Genomic DNA, 23,006 nt, shown 5'->3' with positions numbered 1-23,006 from the left:
AAGTTTACTGAAAAAGTTTGAAAATCTTATAAATATTTTCATGCTGTCAAAATTAATTTATTTTCGATAAATACTCTCAATTGTTAGGGATGGGACAAATTTCTTGGTTATTCAGAGAGTGATTCGAATTGAACAACGTACAAAAGTCGGTGTTCGCTCAGACAATTTTGTATGGGGAACTAAGTAATTACTTCATAATTAAGGGTCGAACAACGAATGAGAGAGCGAACAACGCTCGTCTGTACATGGCATAAGGTATTTTCCTCTTTGTCTTTAATTCCAAGATCTATTTATAAGGTCACCCAGGCAGCAATCGAATTTGACTTTGTTTACGTTTTCATAATTTAAGTCAATTCACAATAATGAATTTTGCCAGCAAACTTGAGTGGCAGCTAGTCTCTCTGGATAACCTTGTTTATAGGCCTTGTCATGTCCTATAAATAAGGTCACCAAGGGAGACCAGCTGATTATTGATACCTCTTAAGTTTGCTGTCAAAATGCATTATTGTGAATTGACTTCCATTATGAAAACGTAAACAAAGTCGAAATTTTTGACATTAGACTTGAGAAAAACAGCTGTTTTCCGATTTCGATTGCTATCTTGGTGACCTTATTAATAGATCTTGGGCCTTGTCTTATTCGTAGCAGGTGGAACGTTTTTAGTTTTGGTAGGTTCACGAGTACGATTTTAAATTTCCTTTGGAAGGCTTTGCTCCAGGAGAAAAAAACTAGGAAAAGATGATCGTCGGGAGGAAAGGGGTTTCACGCTCCGCAAAAACGGGAAAAATTAAAAGCGTCTATTGCGAAAATTTTGTGTAAGATATGTTGTCAATATTCTTTATTATGACACTTTAATGTTCTATTCATAAGATCAGGATTGTAATTTTATGGACATATGAACAAAAGAAACCCACCCATCTGATCATTTTTCTGTTTACGTATGTCATTGCAGCACCTACGGGAAATGTGTTTTTCATCCATCTGAATATCTAAATGTTATAATTGGACCTAATGGTACCGGAAAGTCAACATTAGTATCTGCTATTGTTCTTGGTCTAGGTGGTGATCCGAAGATTCTAGCGCGCTCTAGTTCGATTGGGGACTATGTAAAAAATGGATGCGAATCGGCAAAAGTACTTGTGGAAATTTTTGACCAATGCGATGACACGACAAAATTTCAACGCAGATTTGATTTACATGGCAAGTCCCAGTATTTCGTCAACGATCAAGCGGTGGCTCAAAAAAAGTTTTTGGAATGTGTAAACAATTATAAAATTCAAATCGGGAACCTATGCCAATTTCTACCACAGGATCGGGTTCAGGTAATTATTATTTGATATAGTTTACGCAAATCGATTAACCCAATATCGTTTACTCTTTAGGACTTTGCTAAAATGAATCCTCAAGAAATTCTTCTAAATACCATAAATTCTGTATGTAGTCAAGATGTAATCGAAAATTTCCAAAAGCTTAAGGACCTTCGTAAAACTCAAGAAAATGGAAAATCTGATTATAAAAATTTAAAACAAAAACTTGACAGCACATTGGTTCGGGTGGAAGAGTAAGTACATTCTCTAATGATATAATTTGGTAATGCGCTCATAAAACGAATTCCCCTACCAAACCATAGTCACAATCATGGTCAATTAAATAAGGTCTACCGGGTGGCGAATACATGCCTTAGTCTTCTTTTGTTGTCAACTTTCTAATCGCGAACGAGAACCGGATTAAAACTCAAAATATCTTTTAAAGACCAATAATAGAATTATGCACGTATATTTTGGTTCGAAGAAGATTTTTTTTCATTTATTCAAACAATAATTTCTGACAGTCAATGAAAACTCAGCTGGTCTTATCGGTTAACCTAATTAACACATTGACGGACGCAAATGCATTAAACTTCAGCATAAAAATGGATGCTATAGCTTTTACTTCTGTGAATGTGTTAATAAATCTGTCTGAGCGAACAATGACTGTTGTACATTGTTCAACTCCAATCGTACGTTCCTTTTCCACGATAAACGGTGGTCTAGGATGTCGCTCTACTCCATCTGGTGTAGGCTGAAAGAATTTGGACTTTTCCGCTTTTTAATGAACAGTAGAGTAACTTCGGGTAATGTGGACTATGCGTCAAATGTGGACCACCCCCTATATCTAAGAAAATGCTTGAAATATGTCAATGCCGCCTTGATAAATATTTTCCTTATTAGTGAAAACAAACATCAAAACTGGTTTTTAATAAATAAATGCATTGTAGAAAATGTAGTAGTAGAAAATGTAGCTGTGATTGTAAAAGTGTGATTTGAACATTTTTTAGCACAATAGTCGAAAGTTTTTGCACAATAGTCGAACACTTTGTTTTTCTCGAATATAAAGAAGTTATGTGGTTTTTCTTGTTTTCTTTAACAAAAATATACGTTTAGCTGTAATTACAATCGGCAATTTTTAATTTTTATTCATTTTTGAAGCCGATAATTATTTTTATATAAAAATATTCAATGTCGGGTAATGTGACCACTATAAAAAAGTGGGATCTTTTCATGAGGACGAGTTCGAAACGTGGGTGCGAGGAGGTATTCTATCCTCTGAAAACTCGATATGCGAAATTACAGGTGCTTCGGTTGGATAATGAAGCAAGGACCTTCAAAATACCGCAAATGGGGCGGTAACCTTAAATGAGGGCTATTCCAAAACATGAACCCATATATTTTTGCATTCATTGTTACCCAAGAGTGTAATAAATTGAAATTTATCACAACCAAACCACAATCTACCTTTAACTTACTAATACTCATTACCCACACATACTGGTCCACATTACCCGCCAAGTTATTTTTATTTGCAGCTTAGAGTTTTTTGAATTATAATGCAATAATATTTTTATAGATAAATATATATAATTTTTGACCTGGAATATATTTAGCCAACAAATCTACTATGTTTTGAAAACAATTTGTTTTCAGTTTTAACCGTTGGTAGGCCCACAATATCAAAAAAAGAAAATGGTGGTCCACATTACCCGAAGTTACTCTACCATTCCGTCTTCAAGTGATTGACTCGGGAAATGCGAAAACGTGAAGTTGGAGTTCTCCAAATTTCTCTCAATATGTCCCTCTGTTTCGTGTAAAGCTGTGTCTACATATTTGCCTTTGGTGTAGGCGTGCTGGGAGTCCTAATGCTCACTGATTCCCTCTGCTGTTTTGGCATTGAATTCCACTTCGTTTTTCTAAGATTCTTATAACACTTCTGTTTCGTTCCAAACAGAGGCAATGTCATCTGTCCAAACTTACGGTGGTGACATTACAGTAACTGTAACTTCCAAATGGGATTAAATTCAAATCTTTCTTGGCAGCAATAAACGATCTTACCTTATCCTTGGTGATGGGGGCGAAGAGGGTATGGTTTTTGTCCTTGAGCCAACTTACCATATTTTGACAATATATGGCTCCCTTGTAAAGAATGCACACCACGAGTGCTAATTACATTAAACGCGCCTTGTCGACAAATATTTGTATTCAAGCTGTAATATTATTTTTCTATTTCTAGCCCTTTTTTTAAAAAAAGTGGTTTATGTTGCAAAAAATATTTATAAATGTTTCTACAGAAATTCTGTTTTGGATTGCCTGTAAATATACAATTAACTTTTTACTACATTATTATATTTTTAGATTAAAAGTTCAGTTGGAACTTTTCAATGTCCGTAAAGATATTCAAGATAAACTTAGTGTTTGCATGGCGAAGAAGCTTCGATTGGAAATTGAAGAAATTCAAAATAAACTAGCTGATCATGAAAATGACTTGGTATTGGCAAAAGAACAATTTGCAGCTAATGAACGGGATTACCAAAATGTTTTACAAAAGCAATCTATGATCGATACTACGACAGAAAAGTTTAAAAAGGAGATTGAAGAGAAGGTGAGTGTCTACATTTTATTTCCTTTTAAAGATTACTCGCGTTTTTGTATGAAAAAGTTATAATTTTCAAATGAATAACTGATACATTTGTCGTTGCAAACACTAAGATATGAGGAATATGTTAAATGTACATATGTTTATACTATATTTCGCTCTATTTTCATTCAAATTAATTTTACTTTTATAAATTTAATTTTTTGTTTGCATATCATTTATTATTGATATCTCAAACGAATGTCAACTATGTATTAGCATTCAATATAAATATATTTTACATTTCTGTAACTAAATAGATATATATTTTAACGGCTATATATATATATATTTTTAATTTCAGGAACGAACATTAAAAAGTGCAGATGATAGAAAAACCCAAATAATAAGAAAAATTGAAATGCTGAAAAATAAAATAAGCGAGGAAAAATCTAAATTTGAAGTAAGTTTAAAAAATATGCATATTTATAATTGTGTCAAGTTCTATGTAACTGCATCAAACCACTTAAAAGGCACAAAGGCATATAGATAAAATATTACAAAATCAAAAAATGTTTTCATGCTATGATGATGTAATTTATATAAGCTGGAAATATGCAATTCCAATTTCTTTACATTTTATGTTTCTCTAGATTGTTGTCTATTTGTAGAAAATATTTATCCAGCACATTCTTTATTGCACAAAAACACTTTTGTTTTGAATTTTAATGAGTCAATCTGTAATCATCATATCAGATATATTTTTCACGTAGTTTAATTTCATACAATTTCTTTAGTTGGTAAGTTAGGTGTTCTCACCAGCAAAAAGTTCGAATTCAAATAATCACAACATCAATATAACGTTTTTCGTGATTCCCTCACAAAACATTTAAATATATATCTTTTGCACACACTTAGTGTATCAATTTGTTTACCTTTCGTCCACAAACTTATCCAGTTAGTGCTTTTGTGCAGTTGGAGTGTTGATTTGTAAAAATACATTCATATATCGGAACATAAGCTACCACTTCATACCCTAGACTGATGAATTTAACATGGGTATGTCATTGGGGAAGTCAATTGTCCCCTACCTGCGTTACCAGTAACTTCTACTTAAGAGACCAGACATTGGTCTCTTAAGTAGAAGCTTTTGGAGTATTTACCTATGTATTTCAAACTTTTATTTGTTCCCCCGATCTGTTGTATGCTTCTGAATTGAAAATCTGTAGAATAATTTTGTTGAAAAAATTACGTATGTATTTATTGTGTCAGAAAACCAGAACTTACCTTAGATTCAACCATTGCATTTTAGATTCTTGATTTTTTTATTTAAACGACACTTCATCTTCAACATCGTGAATATTGATTGCTTATATTTTTGTATAAAACACATATTTTTATCAAACTTTTGCTTTCACAATTCAAAAAATTATAAAGTCTGAAGAAAATGACAATTTTTTTTTCTGTTTTGCTTTTTTCGATTCATTACTTTTCGCATTACCAGTAACTACAGAAATAGAAAACGTTTTCCATTTTTGGGTATAAAGTAACTAGATAACATAGTAACTAGTTATATAACTGTATATAAGCAGAAAATTGATATTTATTGAACAACTGGGTAGCTAACATGATTCCCATAACTGTATTGAAGATTCTAGTTCTACTCGCTCAGCCAACACCAGTTGTAACAAATTTAATAATTGTTTAAATTGTTCGTGTGAAAGCCTCTTTTTGGCAATCCTCATATCAATTTTTAATATATAGTTCTATTATTTAAACCAGGGCTATCCACACTAATACATGCAAATGTTTGTTATTGTATTTGTTTCAAATACACAATTTTCAAATTTATGATTCACTCTTATTAAACTGTGAGAAAATTTTAAAAACTTGTATTTCAAATTTTAAGACAGAAGAACATTTTGTATTCAATGCAAATATGCTTGTTAATGATATATTTTCCTATATGAAGATAGATTTGCTTCTGTTTCGCCAATCCCCATTGTATTGGTCACATATTTTGACTTTTTCTCAACCAATTTTTGCCTAAAAAGTCCTAATTTCTTCGTTCAGTGTATGAAATCAAAAAGGAATGAATGACAATATTGAAAATATTTTTTATTTTGACACACACACACACACCGACAGCCCATGAGACCTATTTTGGGCACTGCTGATTTAAACCCATACCAGTTGCACTACATTACAACTATTCAGAACAAATTACCGAAATCATATTATTAGGGGAAATTTCGGAATCTTGCCATTAATCTACCAATTACATCAAGATTTTATTTTCTTAACTATCTTTGTATCCGAATATCGGTTTCCTATATAAACCCGATCCCTGATTTGATTTTTCAAAACATTTTTTGTGCACCACATTTTTCACGGCCAAAAACATTAAATATTAACTGTATCCTAACTTAGAGAAGAAATTCGGGAATTTTGGATATTGTCGTTATAGTCGATATATTTATTATAAACTAGCGGGCCCGGCAAACGTTGTCTTGCATAGCAATATTGTTGATGTATAATTCAAATAACGATAGCTCAATATTAAGTTAGGTTTTTCTACTTTCTGAAATTTGCACGTACATTGCTGCTACTCCTAGGATATTTGGCATTGAAAATGTTCAATATTAGTTCACTATTTAGGGTAGCTCCCATACAAAGGTACCTCGCAATATGAGACATTTTGACGATTTTTTATCAATAAAAATTCCGTATTTTGAAGTTCTTGGCCAGGGTTTCCAACAGAATTGCTTTTAATTAAATATTGGGGATACTTATTGAGCAGAAAATCTATCTACATAAAATTATCAATATTGGCCCAAGTATCCGGGTAATCCTTTAATATTCGGTATGTGGCTGTAATTTTATATTTTGGATGATCATTGAGTAGAAAATATTCCTAAAAAATTGCGCAAGCTTCCGAAAAGCTTCCATATAATGGCACTCCACATTTTTGGGGATTTAGGCACGTTTTTCAACCTAATCAGTTACAATTGGTTGTTTTATTTGGTAGCACGAATCCTACTTAAAATTGTTAATATTGATCCACTCTTCTGTATGTTGGGGGGTTTGGTAACGGGTTTCAATCAAATTGGCTGTAATTTTATATTTTAGATAATCAGTGAGTACAAAATCTCCTTACAAAGAATTATCAATATTGGTCCAAGTTTCTGGGTAGGACCCATATAATGGTATCCCCCACAATTTCTCATGTGGTGTCAAATCTTCCTACTAAAAATTAATATATCTTCATTTCCATTGTAGTATCTAAAACATGGCATGCTAAAAATTATATATTTAGGTCCAAGTTTTAATATAGCAATACATACAGTTCTCGCCCCATTTTCGGCACTATAAAGACATTGACATAATTTTCTCATAGAGTTGGCTATAATTAGGCATAACGGACTCCTGTGGATAAAAAACAGCATCCTAGAAATTATGCACTACAGCTTAACGTTTTAAAAAGACGCCATAATTTTTTCACGTTCAATATCCGGTATGTTGAAGTTCTTACCTCCGTTTTCCAATCTGTGTGTTATCGGTAGTTGGCCTGTTCAATACGAATAGGTAACATCGGACGGAGGTTTTGGTTTAACCATTAAATTATATAGTATGCTGTTTTTCTAATATTGCTGGTTTTTTGTTTGATAGATTTTTGCAAAGAAAATATCTCGTATATTAGTTTTCTCTGTAATACACATTTTTGGTATCGGATGTTCGGTTTATAAGTTCAAAGATATTAAAGAACAACATGTTCCTATTATTATTATTTTCAAACCAATTAATTTAGTGCATCGATCTTAGAATTCGAATACCCTGAATGACCACGAACTCGATTCGGATGTCTTCTGATTTTACATCCTTGCATAGTCCAAAATATACGTGCATTCAATGGAAAACGTGTACATGCAATGATCGCTTGTAGATGCAATGATATACATCTCAATTATTTTTTTGTATTCTCCCAAAAAATGTTTCAATACAATGTCAATTCAATTAAAAAAAAATATTTTGAAAATTTGCAATATTTGGCAAAATATAGGCTTAAAGGAATGATACGCTACAAATTTTCGTCCAAAATATCTCAAAATAACAACTACGACGTGGTGCTATCAAAATAGCTCGATATTAATTCGTGGAAATGCAAGTAGCCTGCATAAATTTTTTGCAAATTTTTCGCGCTTTTCGATTTTTTCTCACCTTTTAAACCTTCCCTGAAGCTCCACGAACATTTTAAGACTAAGATAAGAAAAATCCGTTCAGCCGTTCTCGAGTTTTAGCGAGACTAACGAACAGCAATTCATGTTTATATAGCATTTCCAGATTAAATGAAACCTTTTCCAAATTAAATGAACCCTTTTCCAAATTAAATGAAACCTTTTCCAAATTAAATGAACCCTTTTCCAAATTAAATTAAACCTTTTCCAATTGAAATTAAACCTTTTACAAATAGAATGAAACCTTTTCCAAATCAAATGAAACCTTTATTCTTATCTAAGGAAATATAATATTTGCACTAATTTTAAACCAATATTTGAAAATTAAATCAAAGAATATTAACAAATATAGTTGTATGGCTATGTTATTAACATAAATATTCTTTAATTCGGTGTGATTTCATTTAATAACTTTACTACATAAAACTAAATAAATAGTAATGCAAACTGGGGTATTTCTTGACATTTTAATAAATAAATATTTAAAAACAAGAATTGAATACCCGGTCCTAAATGCGAAATACATATTTGACTTAATAAATTGTTGATGATAAGGTAACTGCTTATCTTAATGAAGGGGTTCCCTTGTGAGATTTTCAAAACCATGTCCATAACGTAGTTAGAATTATTTTGCCGAGTAAGCTTTTGAATACTTCGCTCGATTACATCAACAATGTTATGTTCCATTGAAACGACACACAGCTCAGCTCTTGCACATAATTTTATTTTTGAAAATGCATTTTCAATTGGATTTAGTATTGGAGAATAATGCGGTAAGAATTTAAGGTTACATCTTTTGGATTCGATCAAATTTTTTATGTCATGTCGCTTGTGTATTTGAGCGTTATTTTCCAACTCTGGATTGATTTTCTCAAAAAAAATTTCTATAAATAATTTAAATCTGTCTGCATTGACACTGAAATTAGAAACGATTGTGTGATGTACAACAACTTAGTTCTATTTAGTTCTATTTATTTCAACAACTTAGTTCTATTTTGTTTCGTGGTCTTGTAGATGTAGCTTCGGTAGGTTCTGGAGCATTTCCACTTGCAATACTTGGCGAGGATATTGATTCTTCCTCAGGTTCCCAATTATCAGAGCTTCCCGAGCTAAAATCATGTTCGCATTTATTTTAATCGTTGCTATTTTTAAATACAGTGGAACTCTCTGATCGAGTTCTATATAGAAAGTCAACCTGGAATTACCCTCAAAGTCATAAAAACTGTTGAGGGAAAATGATATAAATATTTCCAAGCTGCATAGAAAATGGATTACGGAAATTAAAAATTACGTTGAAGATGGCCTCTATTGAAATAGAACGAATGAATGACTCCAGAACATTAGGCTTGAGACAAAAATATGCTCAAGACTTTACAAAATGGATACCCCAACAAGGAGAAAAATTTATATTCATTGATGAGTGTGGATTTAATCTTCACATACGAAGAATCCATGCCCGTTCAAGACAAGGAGCAAGAGCACACATTGTGTTGCCTACGGTCAAAGGTCGTAATGTCACTATAATTGCAGCAATAAACAACGCGGGAGTTGTACATCACACAATTGTTTCTAATTCCAGTGTCAATGCAGACAGATTTAAATTATTTATAGAATTTTTTTTTTGAGAAAATCAATCCAGAGTTGGAAAATAACGCTCAAATACACAAGCGACATGACATAAAAAATTTGATCGAATCCAAAAGATGTAACCTTAAATTTTTACCGCATTATTCTCCAATACTAAATCCAATTGAAAATGCATTTTCAAAAATAAAATTATGTGCAAGAGCTGAGCTGTGTGACGTTTCAATGGAACATAACATTGTTGATGTAATCGAGCGAAGTATTCAAAAGCTTACTCGGCAAGATTGTTCTAACTACGTTATGGACATGGTTTTGAAAATACCACAAGCTGCAAGCCGGGAACCCCTTCATTAAGATAAGCAGTTACCTTATCATCAACAATTTATTAAGTCAAATATGTATTTCGCATTTAGGACCGGGTATTCAATTCTTGTTCTTAAATATTTATTTATTAAAATGTCAAGAAATACCCCAGTTTGCATTACTATTTATTTAGTTTTATGTAGTAAAAATATTAAATGAAATCACACCGAATTAATGAATATTTATGTTAATAACATAGCCATACAACTATATTTGTTAATATTCTTTGATTTAATTTTCAAATATTGGTTTAAAATTACTGCAAATATTATATTTCCTTAGATAAGAATAAATGTTTCATTTAATTTGGAAAAAGTTTCATTCTATTTGTAAAAGATTTCATTTCAATTGGAAAAGGTTTCATTCTATTTGTAAAAGGTTTCATTTCAATTGGAAAAGGTTTAATTTAATTTGGAAAAGGTTTCATTTAATTTGGAAAAGGTTTCATTTAATTTGGAAAAGGTTTCATTTAATTTGGAAAAGGGTTCATTTAATTTGTAAAAGGTTTTGTAAAAGGTTTTTCCAAATTAAATGAAACCTTTTCCAAATTAAATGAAACTTTTTCCAAATTAAATGAAACCTTTTCCAAATTAAATGAAACCTTTTCCAAATTAAATGAAACCTTTTCCACTTGAAATGAAACCTTTTACAAATAGAATGAAACCTTTTCCAATTGAAATGAAACCTTTTAAAGATAGAATGAAACTTTTTCCAAATTAAATGAAACCTTTATTCTTATCTAAGGAAATATAATATTTGCAGTAATTTTAAACCAATATTTGTAAATTAAATCAAAGAATATTAACAAATATAGTTGTATGGCTATGTAATTAACATAAATATTCTTTAATTCGGTGTGATTTCATTTAATATCTTTACTACATAAAACTAAATAAGTAGTAATACAAACTGGGGTATTTCTTGACATTCTAATAAATAAATATTTAAGAACAACAGGGACCGTAACGGTTATAACTTATATCAAATCAGGTAAAAAATAACTGTTATTATGTGACCTAAATAAAAAAAATCCACTTTAATTATTTATTTTTTAACGGAAAAAATAAACGTTGATTTTTAACTGTTAAAAATGATTTTTATTTTTTCCGTCAAAAATAAAAGTCTTTTTGGGATTTTTATTTTTTCCGTCAAAAATAACAGTCTTTTTGGGACTTTTATTTTTTCCGTCAAAAATAAAAGTCTTTTTGGGACTTTTATTTTTTCCGTCAAAAATAAAAGTCTTTTTGTGATTTTTATTTTTTCCGTCAGAAAATAAAAGTCTTTTTACGTAAATAAACATATAGAGTTTGGTACCAGTTATATAACCTTTGACCTAATAGTCAGGGGAATGATTCTTTAATTTATATTCATGATTTGGTACACTAGACTATTTTTTAAAAATTTACAACAAATATTTTTTACCTTTGATCTTGATTACTTATGTGTACACTTGTTGTAATAAGGACAGAGATTTATAAATTGTAATTTTATAACTGATTACAAGTTGTATAAACTTCTTTACATAAAAAGAGTTTTATTTCCTGACGGAAAAAATAAAAATCCCAAAAACACTTTTATTTTCTGACGGAAAAAATAAAAATCCCAAAAAGACTTTTATTTTTGACGGAAAAAATAAAAGTCCCAAAAAGACTGTTATTTTTGACGGAAAAAATAAAAGTCCCAAAAAGACTTTTATTTTTGACGGAAAAAATAAAAATCGCAAAAAGACTTTAAAAAAAATAAAAATCGTTAAAAATATTTTTTTTTCCGTTAAAAAATAATCTTTAACATGGGAACTGAGAGTGTTTTCTCAAGATCACTCAATATCCTTAATGGGCTCCTCAGTACGAATCTATTGGTATATGACACTATTGGTGTCCCATGTCTCTAACATGAAGATTTTTTTGTTCGCATTTTAAAAAATAACTGTTATTTTCGGTCCCTGAAGAACAAGAATTGAATACCCGGTCCTAAATGCGAAATACATATTTGACTTAATAAATTGTTGATGATAAGGTAACTGCTTATCTTAATGAAGGGGTTCCCGACTTGCAGCTTGTGGGATTTTCAAAACCATGTCCATAACGTAGTTAGAACAATCTTGCCGAGTAAGCTTTTGAATACTTCGCTCGATTACATCAACAATGTTATGTTCCATTGAAACGTCACACAGCTCAGCTCTTGGACATAATTTTATTTTTGAAAATGCATTTTCGATTGGATTTAGCATTGGAGAATAAGGCGGTAAGAATTTAAGGTTGCATCTTTTGGATTCGATCAAATTTTTTATGTCATGTCGCTTGTGTATTTGAGCGTTATTTTCCAACTCTGGATTGATTTTCTCAAAAAAAAAAAAAAAAAAAATCTATAAATAATTTAAATCTGTCTGCATTGACACTGGAATTAGAAACGATTGTGTGATGTACAACTCCCGCGTTGTTTATTGCTGCAATTATAGTGACATTACGACCTCTGACCGTAGGCAACAAAATGTGTGCTCTTGTTCCTTGTCTTGAACGGGCTTGGGTTCTTCGTATGTGAAGATTAAATCCACACTCATCAATGAATATAAATTTTTCTCCTTGTTGGGGTATCCATTTTGTAAAGTCTTGAGCATATTTTTGTCTCAAGCCTAATGTTCTGGAGTCATAAAAGGTTTCATTTCAAGTGGAAAAGGTTTCATTTAATTTGGAAAAGGTTTCATTTAATTTGGAAAAGGTTTCATTTAATTTGGAAAAGGTTTCATTTTATTTGGAAAAGGGTTCATTTAATTTGTAAAAGGTTTCATTTAATGTGGAAATGCTATATATATATATATATATGTAGATAATATCGTCAAAAGTGATTTTGACTCTTCGATACTATATTTATTTATGCCAATTTTTATAATGAAAATTATAGAAACGAAAGAGAGATTCAAATGAGCGCCAAAATGAGATTAAAAAGGAGGTAAAGATGCTACAGGTTTACGCGCAAGACTTGAAAATACTTAACACTGAAGAAATGTCGAACCCCAATCGTGAGCAACGGCTTAGGGAATATGATTTGAAAATGGAACAGTTAAGACAAGCAATAAACCATTTAAATCAAGAACACAGAAATATACAGAATAAGTTGGAAGAGAACATACCAGAGATACAATCTTTGAAATCTCGTCTAGAATCTTTGGAGAACGTTAGCGAGCAAAAAATGAAGGTAACTTTCAAGAATATTCAATATTGAACTGTTTAAATCTTGTCAATTTCGTATAGTATTTAAGAGATAAGTTCCCTGATGTGTATAATGCTGTTAGATGGATAGATGAGAATGCAGATATGTTTGAAGGGAGAGTTTACAAACCAGTTATTCTTGAGGTATTTATTTGATATTTGCAAATGTGCATCATTCCGAAAATGCTGATATGTCTTTAACTTTTAGTTGACAGTGATGGATCAAAATTATGCTAAATATTTGGAGAACATTATAAATATAAGAGATTTGCTGGCTTTTTCATGTGAAAGTGCATCCGACTTGTCTCTATTAGCCACAGAATTATGTTCTAAGAGAAAGTTACAAGTTAATATTTGCCACGCGCCAGTTCCATCGGATTCGATATTCACGCCGAAAATACCCATCGATGAAATACGGTAAATAAACTCTTCCATTTAATACTGTAATAATCATACATTAAAACCACTATTGCTTATTAAATATTGAAGGCAATATGGGTTTAAATCATATCTGATAAACTTAGTAAATGGACCACGTGCTGTATTGGGTTGCCTCTGTTCATTATACAATTTGCAAAACATTCCATATGGGAACGACAACGTAAATAGTTGCACTGATCAAATCCCTCATGACATTCGAAGTTATTTTGGCGGTAAGTACTCACTCACATATATGATTTTTCTCTGTTAAGTATTATTTGTTTATTTCGTAGGCGACAATCACTTTACCCTTACAATTTCCAGATATGGCCAAAGGGAAGCGTCTCTTATGCAAAGGACAATTTCTTCCAAAGGCTTACTCTGCAGTAGAAATGACATCGAAATAAACGCTATAAAGTCCAGGTATGGTAAATCAATAATATGTTATTATATATAGCATTTCCACATTAAATGAAACCTTTTACAAATTAAATGAACCCTTTTCCAAATTAAATGAACCCTTTTCCAAATTAAATGAAACCTTTTCCAAATTAAATGAAACCTTTTCCAAATTAAATGAAACCTTTTCCACTTGAAATGAAACCTTTTCCAATTGAAATTAAACCTTTTACAAATAGAATGAAACTTTTTCCAAATTAAATGAAACCTTTATTCTTATCTAAGGAAATATAATATTTGCACTAATTTTAAACCAATATTTCAAAATTAAATCAAAGAATATTAACAAATATAGTTGTATGGCTATGTAATTAACATAAATATTCTTTAATTCGGTGTGATTTCATTTAATATCTTTACTACATAAAACTAAATAAATAGTAATACAAACTGGGGTATTTCTTGACATTTTAATAAATAAATATTTAAGAACAAGAATTGAATACCCGGTCCTAAATGCGAAATACATATTTGACTTAATAAATTGTTGATGATAAGGTAACTGCTTATCTTAATGAAGGGGTTCCCGACTTGCAGCTTGTGGGATTTTCAAAACCATGTCCATAACGTAGTTAGAACAATCTTGCCGAGTAAGCTTTTGAATACTTCGCTCGATTACATCAACAATGTTATGTTCCATTGAAACGTCACACAGCTCAGCTCTTGCACATAATTTTATTTTTGAAAATGCATTTTCGATTGGATTTAGCATTGGAGAATAAGGCGGTAAGAATTTAAGGTTGCATCTTTTGGATTCGATCAAATTTTTTATGTCATGTCGCTTGTGTATTTGAGCGTTATTTTCCAAATCTGGATTGATTTTCTCAAAAAAAAAAATTTCTATAAATAATTTAAATCTGTCTGCATTGACACTGGAATTAGAAACGATTGTGTGATGTACAACTCCCGCGTTGTTTATTGCTGCAATTATAGTGACATTACGACCTCTGACCGTAGGCAACACAATGTGTGCTCTTGTTCCTTGTCTTGAACGGGCTTGGGTTCTTCGTATGTGAAGATTAAATCCACACTCATCAATGAATATAAATTTTTCTCCTTGATGGGGTATCCATTTTGTAAAGTCTTGAGCATATTTTTGTCTCAAGCCTAATGTTCTGGAGTCATTCTTTCGTTCTATTTCAATAGAGGCCATCTTAAACGTAATTTTTAATTTCCGTAATCCATATTCTATGCATCTTGTGGAAATATTTATATCATTTTCTCTCAACAGTTTAGTTTTTATGGCTTTGAGGGTAATTCCAGGTTGACTTTCTATATAGAACTCGATCAGACTTAAAACTTGTGGTGTCAACAACTTAGTTCTATTTCCTCCACGCTTATTTTCCTTCAATGTTCCAAAATTTTGTTTGTATCTTCTTATAAATGTTTTTTTCGGAATTTATGTTTATGCAGGTTAAATTTGCAGCCTCGGAAATGGTTCTCCCCTCTTCATAGAATTTAAATAATAACAATTTCATGTCTTTTGTTATTTTGTTATACTGACCCAATTTGTTTCGGGGTCTTGTAGAGCATTTCCACTTGCAATACTTGGCGAGGATATTGATTCTTCCTCAGGTTCCCAATTATCAGAGCTTCCCGGTCAGGTTCGCATTTATTTTAAACGTTGCTATTTTTAAATACAGTGAACTCTCGATAATGTGAACATCCAAAACAGTAAACTCTCGACAATGTGAAGTAATTACAAAAAAAATTTTGGAACATTGAAGGAAAATAAGCGTGGAGGAAATAGAACTAAGTTGTTGACACCACAAGTTTTAAGTCTGATCGAGTTCTATATAGAAAGTCAACCTTGAATTACCCTCAAAGCCATAAAAACTAAACTGTTGAGAGAAAATGATATAAATATTTCCACAAGCTGCATAGAATATGGATTACGGAAATTAAAAATTACGTTTAAGATGGCCTCTATTGAAATAGAACGAAATAATGACTCCAGAACATTAGGCTTGAGACAAAAATATGCTCAAGACTTTACAAAATGGATACCCCAACAAGGAGAAAAATTTATATTCATTGATGAGTGTGGATTTAATCTTCACATACGAAGAATCCATGCCCGTTCAAGACAAGGAGCAAGAGCACACATTGTGTTGCCTACGGTCAGAGGTCGTAATGTCACTATAATTGCAGCAATAAACAACGCGGGAGTTGTACATCACACAATTGTTTCTAATTCCAGTGTCAATGCAGACAGATTTAAATTATTTATAGAATTTTTTTTGAGAAAATCAATCCAGAGTTGGAAAATAACGCTCAAATACACAAGCGACATGACATAAAAAATTTGATCGAATCCAAAAGATGCAACCTTAAATTCTTACCGCCTTATTCTCCAATGCTAAATCCAATCGAAAATGCATTTGCAAAAATAAAATTATGTGCAAGAGCTGAGCTGTGTGACGTTTCAATGGAACATAACATTGTTGATGTAATCGAGCGAAGTATTCAAAAGCTTACTCGGCAAGATTGTTCTAACTACGTTATGGACATGGTTTTGAAAATCCCACAAGCTGCAAGTCGGGAACCCCTTCATTAAGATAAGCAGTTACCTTATCATCAACAATTTATTAAGTTAAATATGTATTTCGCATTTAGGACCGGGTATTCAATTCTTGTTCTTAAATATTTATTTATTAAAATGTCAAGAAATACCCCAGTTTGTATTACTATTTATTTAGTTTTATGTAGTAAAGATATTAAATGAAATCACACCGAATTAAAGAATATTTATGTTAATTACATAGCCATACAACTATATTTGTTAATATTCTTTGATTTAATTTTGAAATATTGGTTTAAAATTAGTGCAAATATTATATTTCCTTAGATAAGAATAAAGGTTTCATTTAATTTGGAAAAAGTTTCATTCTATTTGTAAAAGGTTTCATTTCAATTGGAAAAGCTTTCATTCTATTTGTAAAAGGTTTCATTTCAAGTGGAAAAGGTTTCATTTAATTTGGAAAAGGTTTCATTTAATTTGGAAAAGGGTTCATTTTATTTGTAAAAGGTTTCATTTAATGTGGAAATGCTATATATGCGCGGACTATGTTCAGTCGTTTGTGGCACAATAAGAACATTGCAGAAAATACCGAACTGCAATAAAATGCAGCATGTATAAGGATCGTGGGGATAACCTCTGAGTTATTGCAGGAATAAAGTACTAATAATTATAGGATAGTTTATTATATCTGTATTTAATATGATTACAGCCAGGTCATTAATGTCTTTCAAAATTTTCTTGGGGATGATAAATAAGGCATGACAATTTTTGATGCTGTTTATGACGACGAAATGTATATCTGAGAAAAAAGTCAAGTATTATTTGCCAAACATTCAATGCGAAGCATTGGTCAAATACCGTTAGATAGATTTTCAGGTCCTGCGTCCTGTTTCCTCACGCCTACAAGCCCCAGCTTTATCGCTATGGGGCAACATAATATCAATCGTGAACCACTTCGATCTTACTCATACTTTATCTTTTCCTGATCTGGAATGTAATTGCGAAACTCCGAATTACATTATTAGATATGTCAGACATTAGAATGAACACGACCTAATTGAGAATATGACCAGTTATCTTGACCATTACTATCTTTTTCCACGGCAAAGTCAACCATGTCCAGGGATGGTCCGTGTGACGAATTTTTTTGTTTTCGACAGTCAAAAAGGTGTAAACGTCGAAATCGTCATATACCAGTATAATATGCAATAAATGTAGTAAACGTCATTTATTAGAATATTATTACCATATTCAGTTATTCAGTTACTGATAAAAAATTCAAAACTTTTTAGAGAAGAAAATTTTTATATTTTATATGGATTTCCAAATTGATTAATGGATATAGCTATTTTGACAAAAACCTAATGGTTTTGGGTGGGTTTCCGACGTTTGTATTATACGTCGGAAATGCATGTCATTTACGTCACAGTTTCTGACGGACCATCCCTGATCCCCACTCTCCATAATCTAAAAAAAATATTGATGTTGTTTTCGATAACCTGCTTCACTTTTCCTCAACACATCGACCAAAAGTGAAAGTTAAAATATAATTAACAATTCAACAATTTTCTTCAAATATGTTTCAGCAAATATTTTCACTTTCCAAAAATGGATATAAAATAATAGTATTAATGGAACAAAGTGTCTACATACTATATGCGATACAATGAAAAACATTTAAAAAATTTATAGTTTGATTTTGTCCGTATGTGGCGGTAAAAATATTTTGATTCTATTCAGCGAAAATCATCTATGTATTTGCATGTTTAAAATACATAGATAGACATAGATTTTCGTCTAAACTAAAACAAATGCAAAATCAATGAATATATGTAAAAATTGTACTTTATATTTATAGATTAAATGAACTGACACGAAAAGCGGATAATTTACGAAACCAGCGGAATGAAATTGAAGTTAAAATACGCGAAAAGAAAATACGCTACGAGGAGGTTTTTCAAGTGAAAAAGGAGCTTCAAGCGAAAGAAATTGAACTCAAGCAAAAAATTGTTCAATTGGATCGACAGCAGAAAAAGATTGAAACACTTAAAAGAGATGCTATTGGTGCGTTATGATTATTTTAATTAACGACACATGATTATTTTAATTAACTCTTGCAACAACTATTTTCTCATAATATAGTTACTCCCGAGGTTGAGGAAGAATTCAAACAGACATGTAAAAAGGCAATAGAGGAAATACTAAAACTCCAAAAAGAAAAAATTGAAGTTCTCAAAGCAATTCAGAAGGCAATGGAAAGCAAATCATACTCTACGAGCAAATTTTCCATCTTTAGATTAGAGAACGATGAGATTGTTGGTGTCATTTCCGCTACAAAAGAGAAAAGAGATACTTCTAAGGTAATTAATAACTCTTCCAAGGCAATTAAACTAAGACAACATATTGCAATTACAGAATCGTGTAGAAGTTATTAGTAATAAATGCAACAATCTTAAAAGAGATGTGAAACAAAAACTGTCCGAGACCCTAAAATACACCAATCAGATGGAGCCAACAGACAGAAAATATCCCTACAAACAGTTCTATAATAGTTTAACTGGTAGTCTTGAAGAATTGCGTGATATTATAAGTGATCTTAGTGGACGTTTGGACTGCATGGATAATGTTAATGGTGAGGTATGAAGCCAATGTTAATATGTGTAGGTATTTTTTCCTTAAAATTATCTATAACTTTATTTTTTTAGATTGTACGGGAATACGATGCTAAAAGAAATGAAGTTGAGGCACTACAGAAAGACATTGATGCTAACTTGCATGGCAATGACAATTATTTGTGCGAAATAAAGAAAATTTATGACACATGGTATCCTATTGTTAATCAAGTCGTAACGACTATCAACGACCATTTTGGACAGTTCATGGAATCAATGGGTTATGTTGGTGAAGTGAAGTTAGTTTACAAAGAAGAAGTGAGTATTCAATTAAGACATTAATTCAGACATTTTATCAATGTGGTAATACTTTCGAAATTTAAAAAGGGAAAATCAAAACAGTTCTTGCAGGTTCTGAAACAGAAAAAAATGAAAAAAATGGCAAAAATATTCCAGCACTGTCTGAAAAACGAACGTTTCCGTCGGATATAAAATAAATATACGCAACTATTTATAACACGAAAAATGAATGAAACGTCATGATTTCTTCCCAAAATCGAATAGGGAATACAATTATACATTTGTTTCTTTCATATCGGAGTAATTTCTTCAAGACGAATAATGCAATAAATGGCTTTCATTCCAATTTTAATATATTTCAGTTGAATTTGAATTTATTTAGAACAATTTCACATAGTATTTAAAAATACACATAACAGTTCCACCCATGGTATAATTATTACAAGGCAGTTGATAGCTGTAACTGATTACAATTTTTTCTCAAGGTGGCTTGATCCATAAAAACAAAATACATATTTTGAATACTATGTCAAATAAATTCAAAATAAATTGAAATATATTCAAATTTAATTGAAATGAAAAGTATGGAAGTAACTGTTATGGATGGAACAAATATTTCATGGTATTCCCTACTATATTTTGGAAAGAAATCATAACCTTAGTCCTGATTTATATTAGGCGAGTTTACTTGCGGCAATTATTATCGTTCCCTTTTGAACTCGCTTCATGCGTCTATACAAGGCAATTCGGTTTCAAAAATATTTCTTTTTCCATTTGATGTCAATAGATTTTTCACATTTTAATAAATATAAAATGTCAAGAAATACGAGATACACAAAACGAATTGCCAGAAAATTGTCGGTACGAGCAATTTTTTTCCATTTCTATTCCCCTTGCCCCTCTCTCCTACAGTCAATAACTTGCCGCAAGTAAACTCGCCTAATCTAAATTGGGACTTACATTCATTTTTCGAGTTTTTAGTTTTGTGTTGAAAAAATTCAAATAAACACAACCACTTGTTGCGTATATTTATTTTATATTTAGCATAAGAAGCCAGCACCTACATAGTTGATTTTTTTGTTATTCAACTCAAGCTGCCCTACCTCGTATTATTGTTCCATGGTTACACCTACGGGTCGTGCCTAAATTCATGCGTATGCCTACGATTTTATTCACCTCAAAAGTTAAATACACGTATTTCAATGAATGCTACCCAAAGACGCATTGTGTCATTGCGACATAATTACAGAAGGTAGCCCCTTTTGAGAAATTAACTTATCTATCAATTTCAGCATTGACAAGCGTACTTTAAATTTTTTGTTTTTTGAAAATAGAATTCCAGTCATCGAAAATTTGTTTTTCTATAAAAGTAAACATTTTTCAGTTAATTTGTTTCATCCATTTTCGCCTTTTTCAATTGACACTCAAGTAAATAAGGTCCTTGCGTATTTGGGTAATACGGAAAATAGTGTCAATATTTAATATTCCATTTCCGAAAAAAGTATTTTTATTTTCGATGATTTTTGGTACATATTTAGGAGAAAATGACTCCGATTAAGTTCGCGATGAATTTTTTGGTGGTTGCCGGCAAAAATTATATATATATATATATATATCCACATAAAAATTAATTCAAACCGCTAAACAAAACCATATCAAAATCACACAAAACTGTGGAGCGGCTTGTAAATTTCAGCAGCAACAAGAAATTATACTTTATTAATTCCCGAATTATAAAGGGATGCACTATGTTTTAACAATTGGCAATATTGCCCATATATACATCTTATTGACATCCAAATAAAATAAGAAGCGGCCGTCACAACTTCAAGACGTGTGGATCGACACCGGCCACAATAGGCCAATTAGTACAGGCCACAATCGGATCCGTAATTAGTAGTATTGAGTCGATCGAATAGCTGAAATAAGAGTAGTCACAATATGTGAAACTGCTATAACAGACAGGGATTCATGTGATAGCGCAATACTAGCAAACATGCCATAAAAAAATTTGTCATAAAAATAAAAACATCTAAAACAGTTAAATCCAAAACTGTGTTAAAATGTATAAAAACCATAATTTCTTGCGACATGGTCTCCTACGAATCTTATGGATACCGAGTTACATAAGAACAGTAGGAAACGATATACCAACGAAACGATATATCGATAGCACTTTTGGCGAGTGTAAAAAATGGCCATGCATTTAGAATTGAGGTCATTTGAATATCACAAACATTTTACGAGGAAACATAAATGAGGATGAGACAAAGAAAGTCATAATCCTAACAAAGTGGAAATCAGCGGAGTGACAGGTATTCTCACAGCACATAACGGCCCGCAGGCCAACGTACATAATATTGGATGGAAGCAACTGGTGTAGAGCGTAAATATATTGAAACGCTAGAACGTTTACTGTGCTACTGGCCAGGCTTTTCATTTTTCCGAACCCAATTCTTAGGAAATGACGACACAATTTCTATTAATTTCACAGCATTTTCAAATTATATTTTGATATTGATATTTTTATAAGCTTTTTTGTTTTATTTTCTTATTTATATACATTATTTTTAAGAAATTAACAGTCTTACACTTATCTTAGCACTTATTAATACACTAAAAGCTCTTATTAAAATTAAAAATAATATGAAAATCCTCCACATATGAAATAAGACAAGTAGCATTTTCACAATCACGATAATAATTGCGGGCCATGAATAATACATTTTCATAAACTTAAACAAAAATTCCATCTGCAACATAAATATATAACATACATAAAATTATAAGGATGCGGTCTATTTAAATTAATGTCACAGGGAATATTATTCATTTGGATATAATAAAAATAGAGAATATATAAAAAATTCGACAAAATTATACAAGTTTCTCAAATGAAGTGAGAGCGTATTAAAGGTTCCAGCTACTAAATTTAAATGAAAAAATTGTAAAATACTGACATACATATATAATTTATCCCTATAGCATGACTTTGAATCATATGGTATAGAGATTTTGGTGCAGTATCGTAAAAACGTACCACTTCAAGCTCTGAATCGTCATGTCCAGTCTGGTGGGGAGAGAGCTGTTGCCATCGCTGTATACACAATGTCCATGCAACATATAACACATGTACCATTCCGATGTGTTGACGAAATAAACCAAGGTATGGATGCCCGAAATGAAAGAAAAATCTTTGAAATGTTGGTAGACGAAACAACAAAAACAGGAAATGCTCAATATTTCTTTGTAACGCCTAAGGTATGGTTTAGTACAATTATTTATTATTATTCAACGTTAATTATATTTTGCATTTCAGCTTTTACCAAAATTGAAAACTAACGAGAGAATGACTGTTCACGTCGTCTTCAATGGACGTATGGTTCAATCACAAAAGGCGTTTGCTGTTATCTAA

The 23,006-nt window shown here is 31.3% G+C and overlaps 1 protein-coding gene across 1 annotated transcript; it reads left to right on the top strand.

Annotated features, from left to right (window-relative positions):
• Nucleotides 1-738: 738 nt before the first annotated feature.
• Nucleotides 739-23,006, top strand: LOC133326599 (structural maintenance of chromosomes protein 5). The gene is made up of 15 exons (XM_061535228.1): nt 739-815; nt 953-1,322; nt 1,383-1,561; nt 3,669-3,915; nt 12,972-13,265; nt 13,322-13,423; nt 13,488-13,696; nt 13,769-13,932; nt 13,993-14,122; nt 18,538-18,743; nt 18,822-19,039; nt 19,095-19,316; nt 19,385-19,609; nt 22,577-22,852; nt 22,911-23,006. The coding sequence occupies exons 1-15, from the start codon at nt 739-741 to the stop codon at nt 23,004-23,006; spliced, it is 3,015 nt and encodes a 1,004-aa protein (XP_061391212.1).

The sequence above is a fragment of the Musca vetustissima genome, unplaced genomic scaffold (genome assembly GCF_032173495.1).
Source record: "Musca vetustissima isolate MV318-11 ecotype Yass unplaced genomic scaffold, APGP_CSIRO_Mvet_v1 utg1963, whole genome shotgun sequence".
In the NCBI taxonomy this organism is placed as follows: domain Eukaryota; kingdom Metazoa; phylum Arthropoda; class Insecta; order Diptera; family Muscidae; genus Musca; species Musca vetustissima.
The sequence above is the reverse complement of the archived record's forward strand: the minus strand, read 5'-3'. Positions and strand labels throughout refer to the sequence as shown.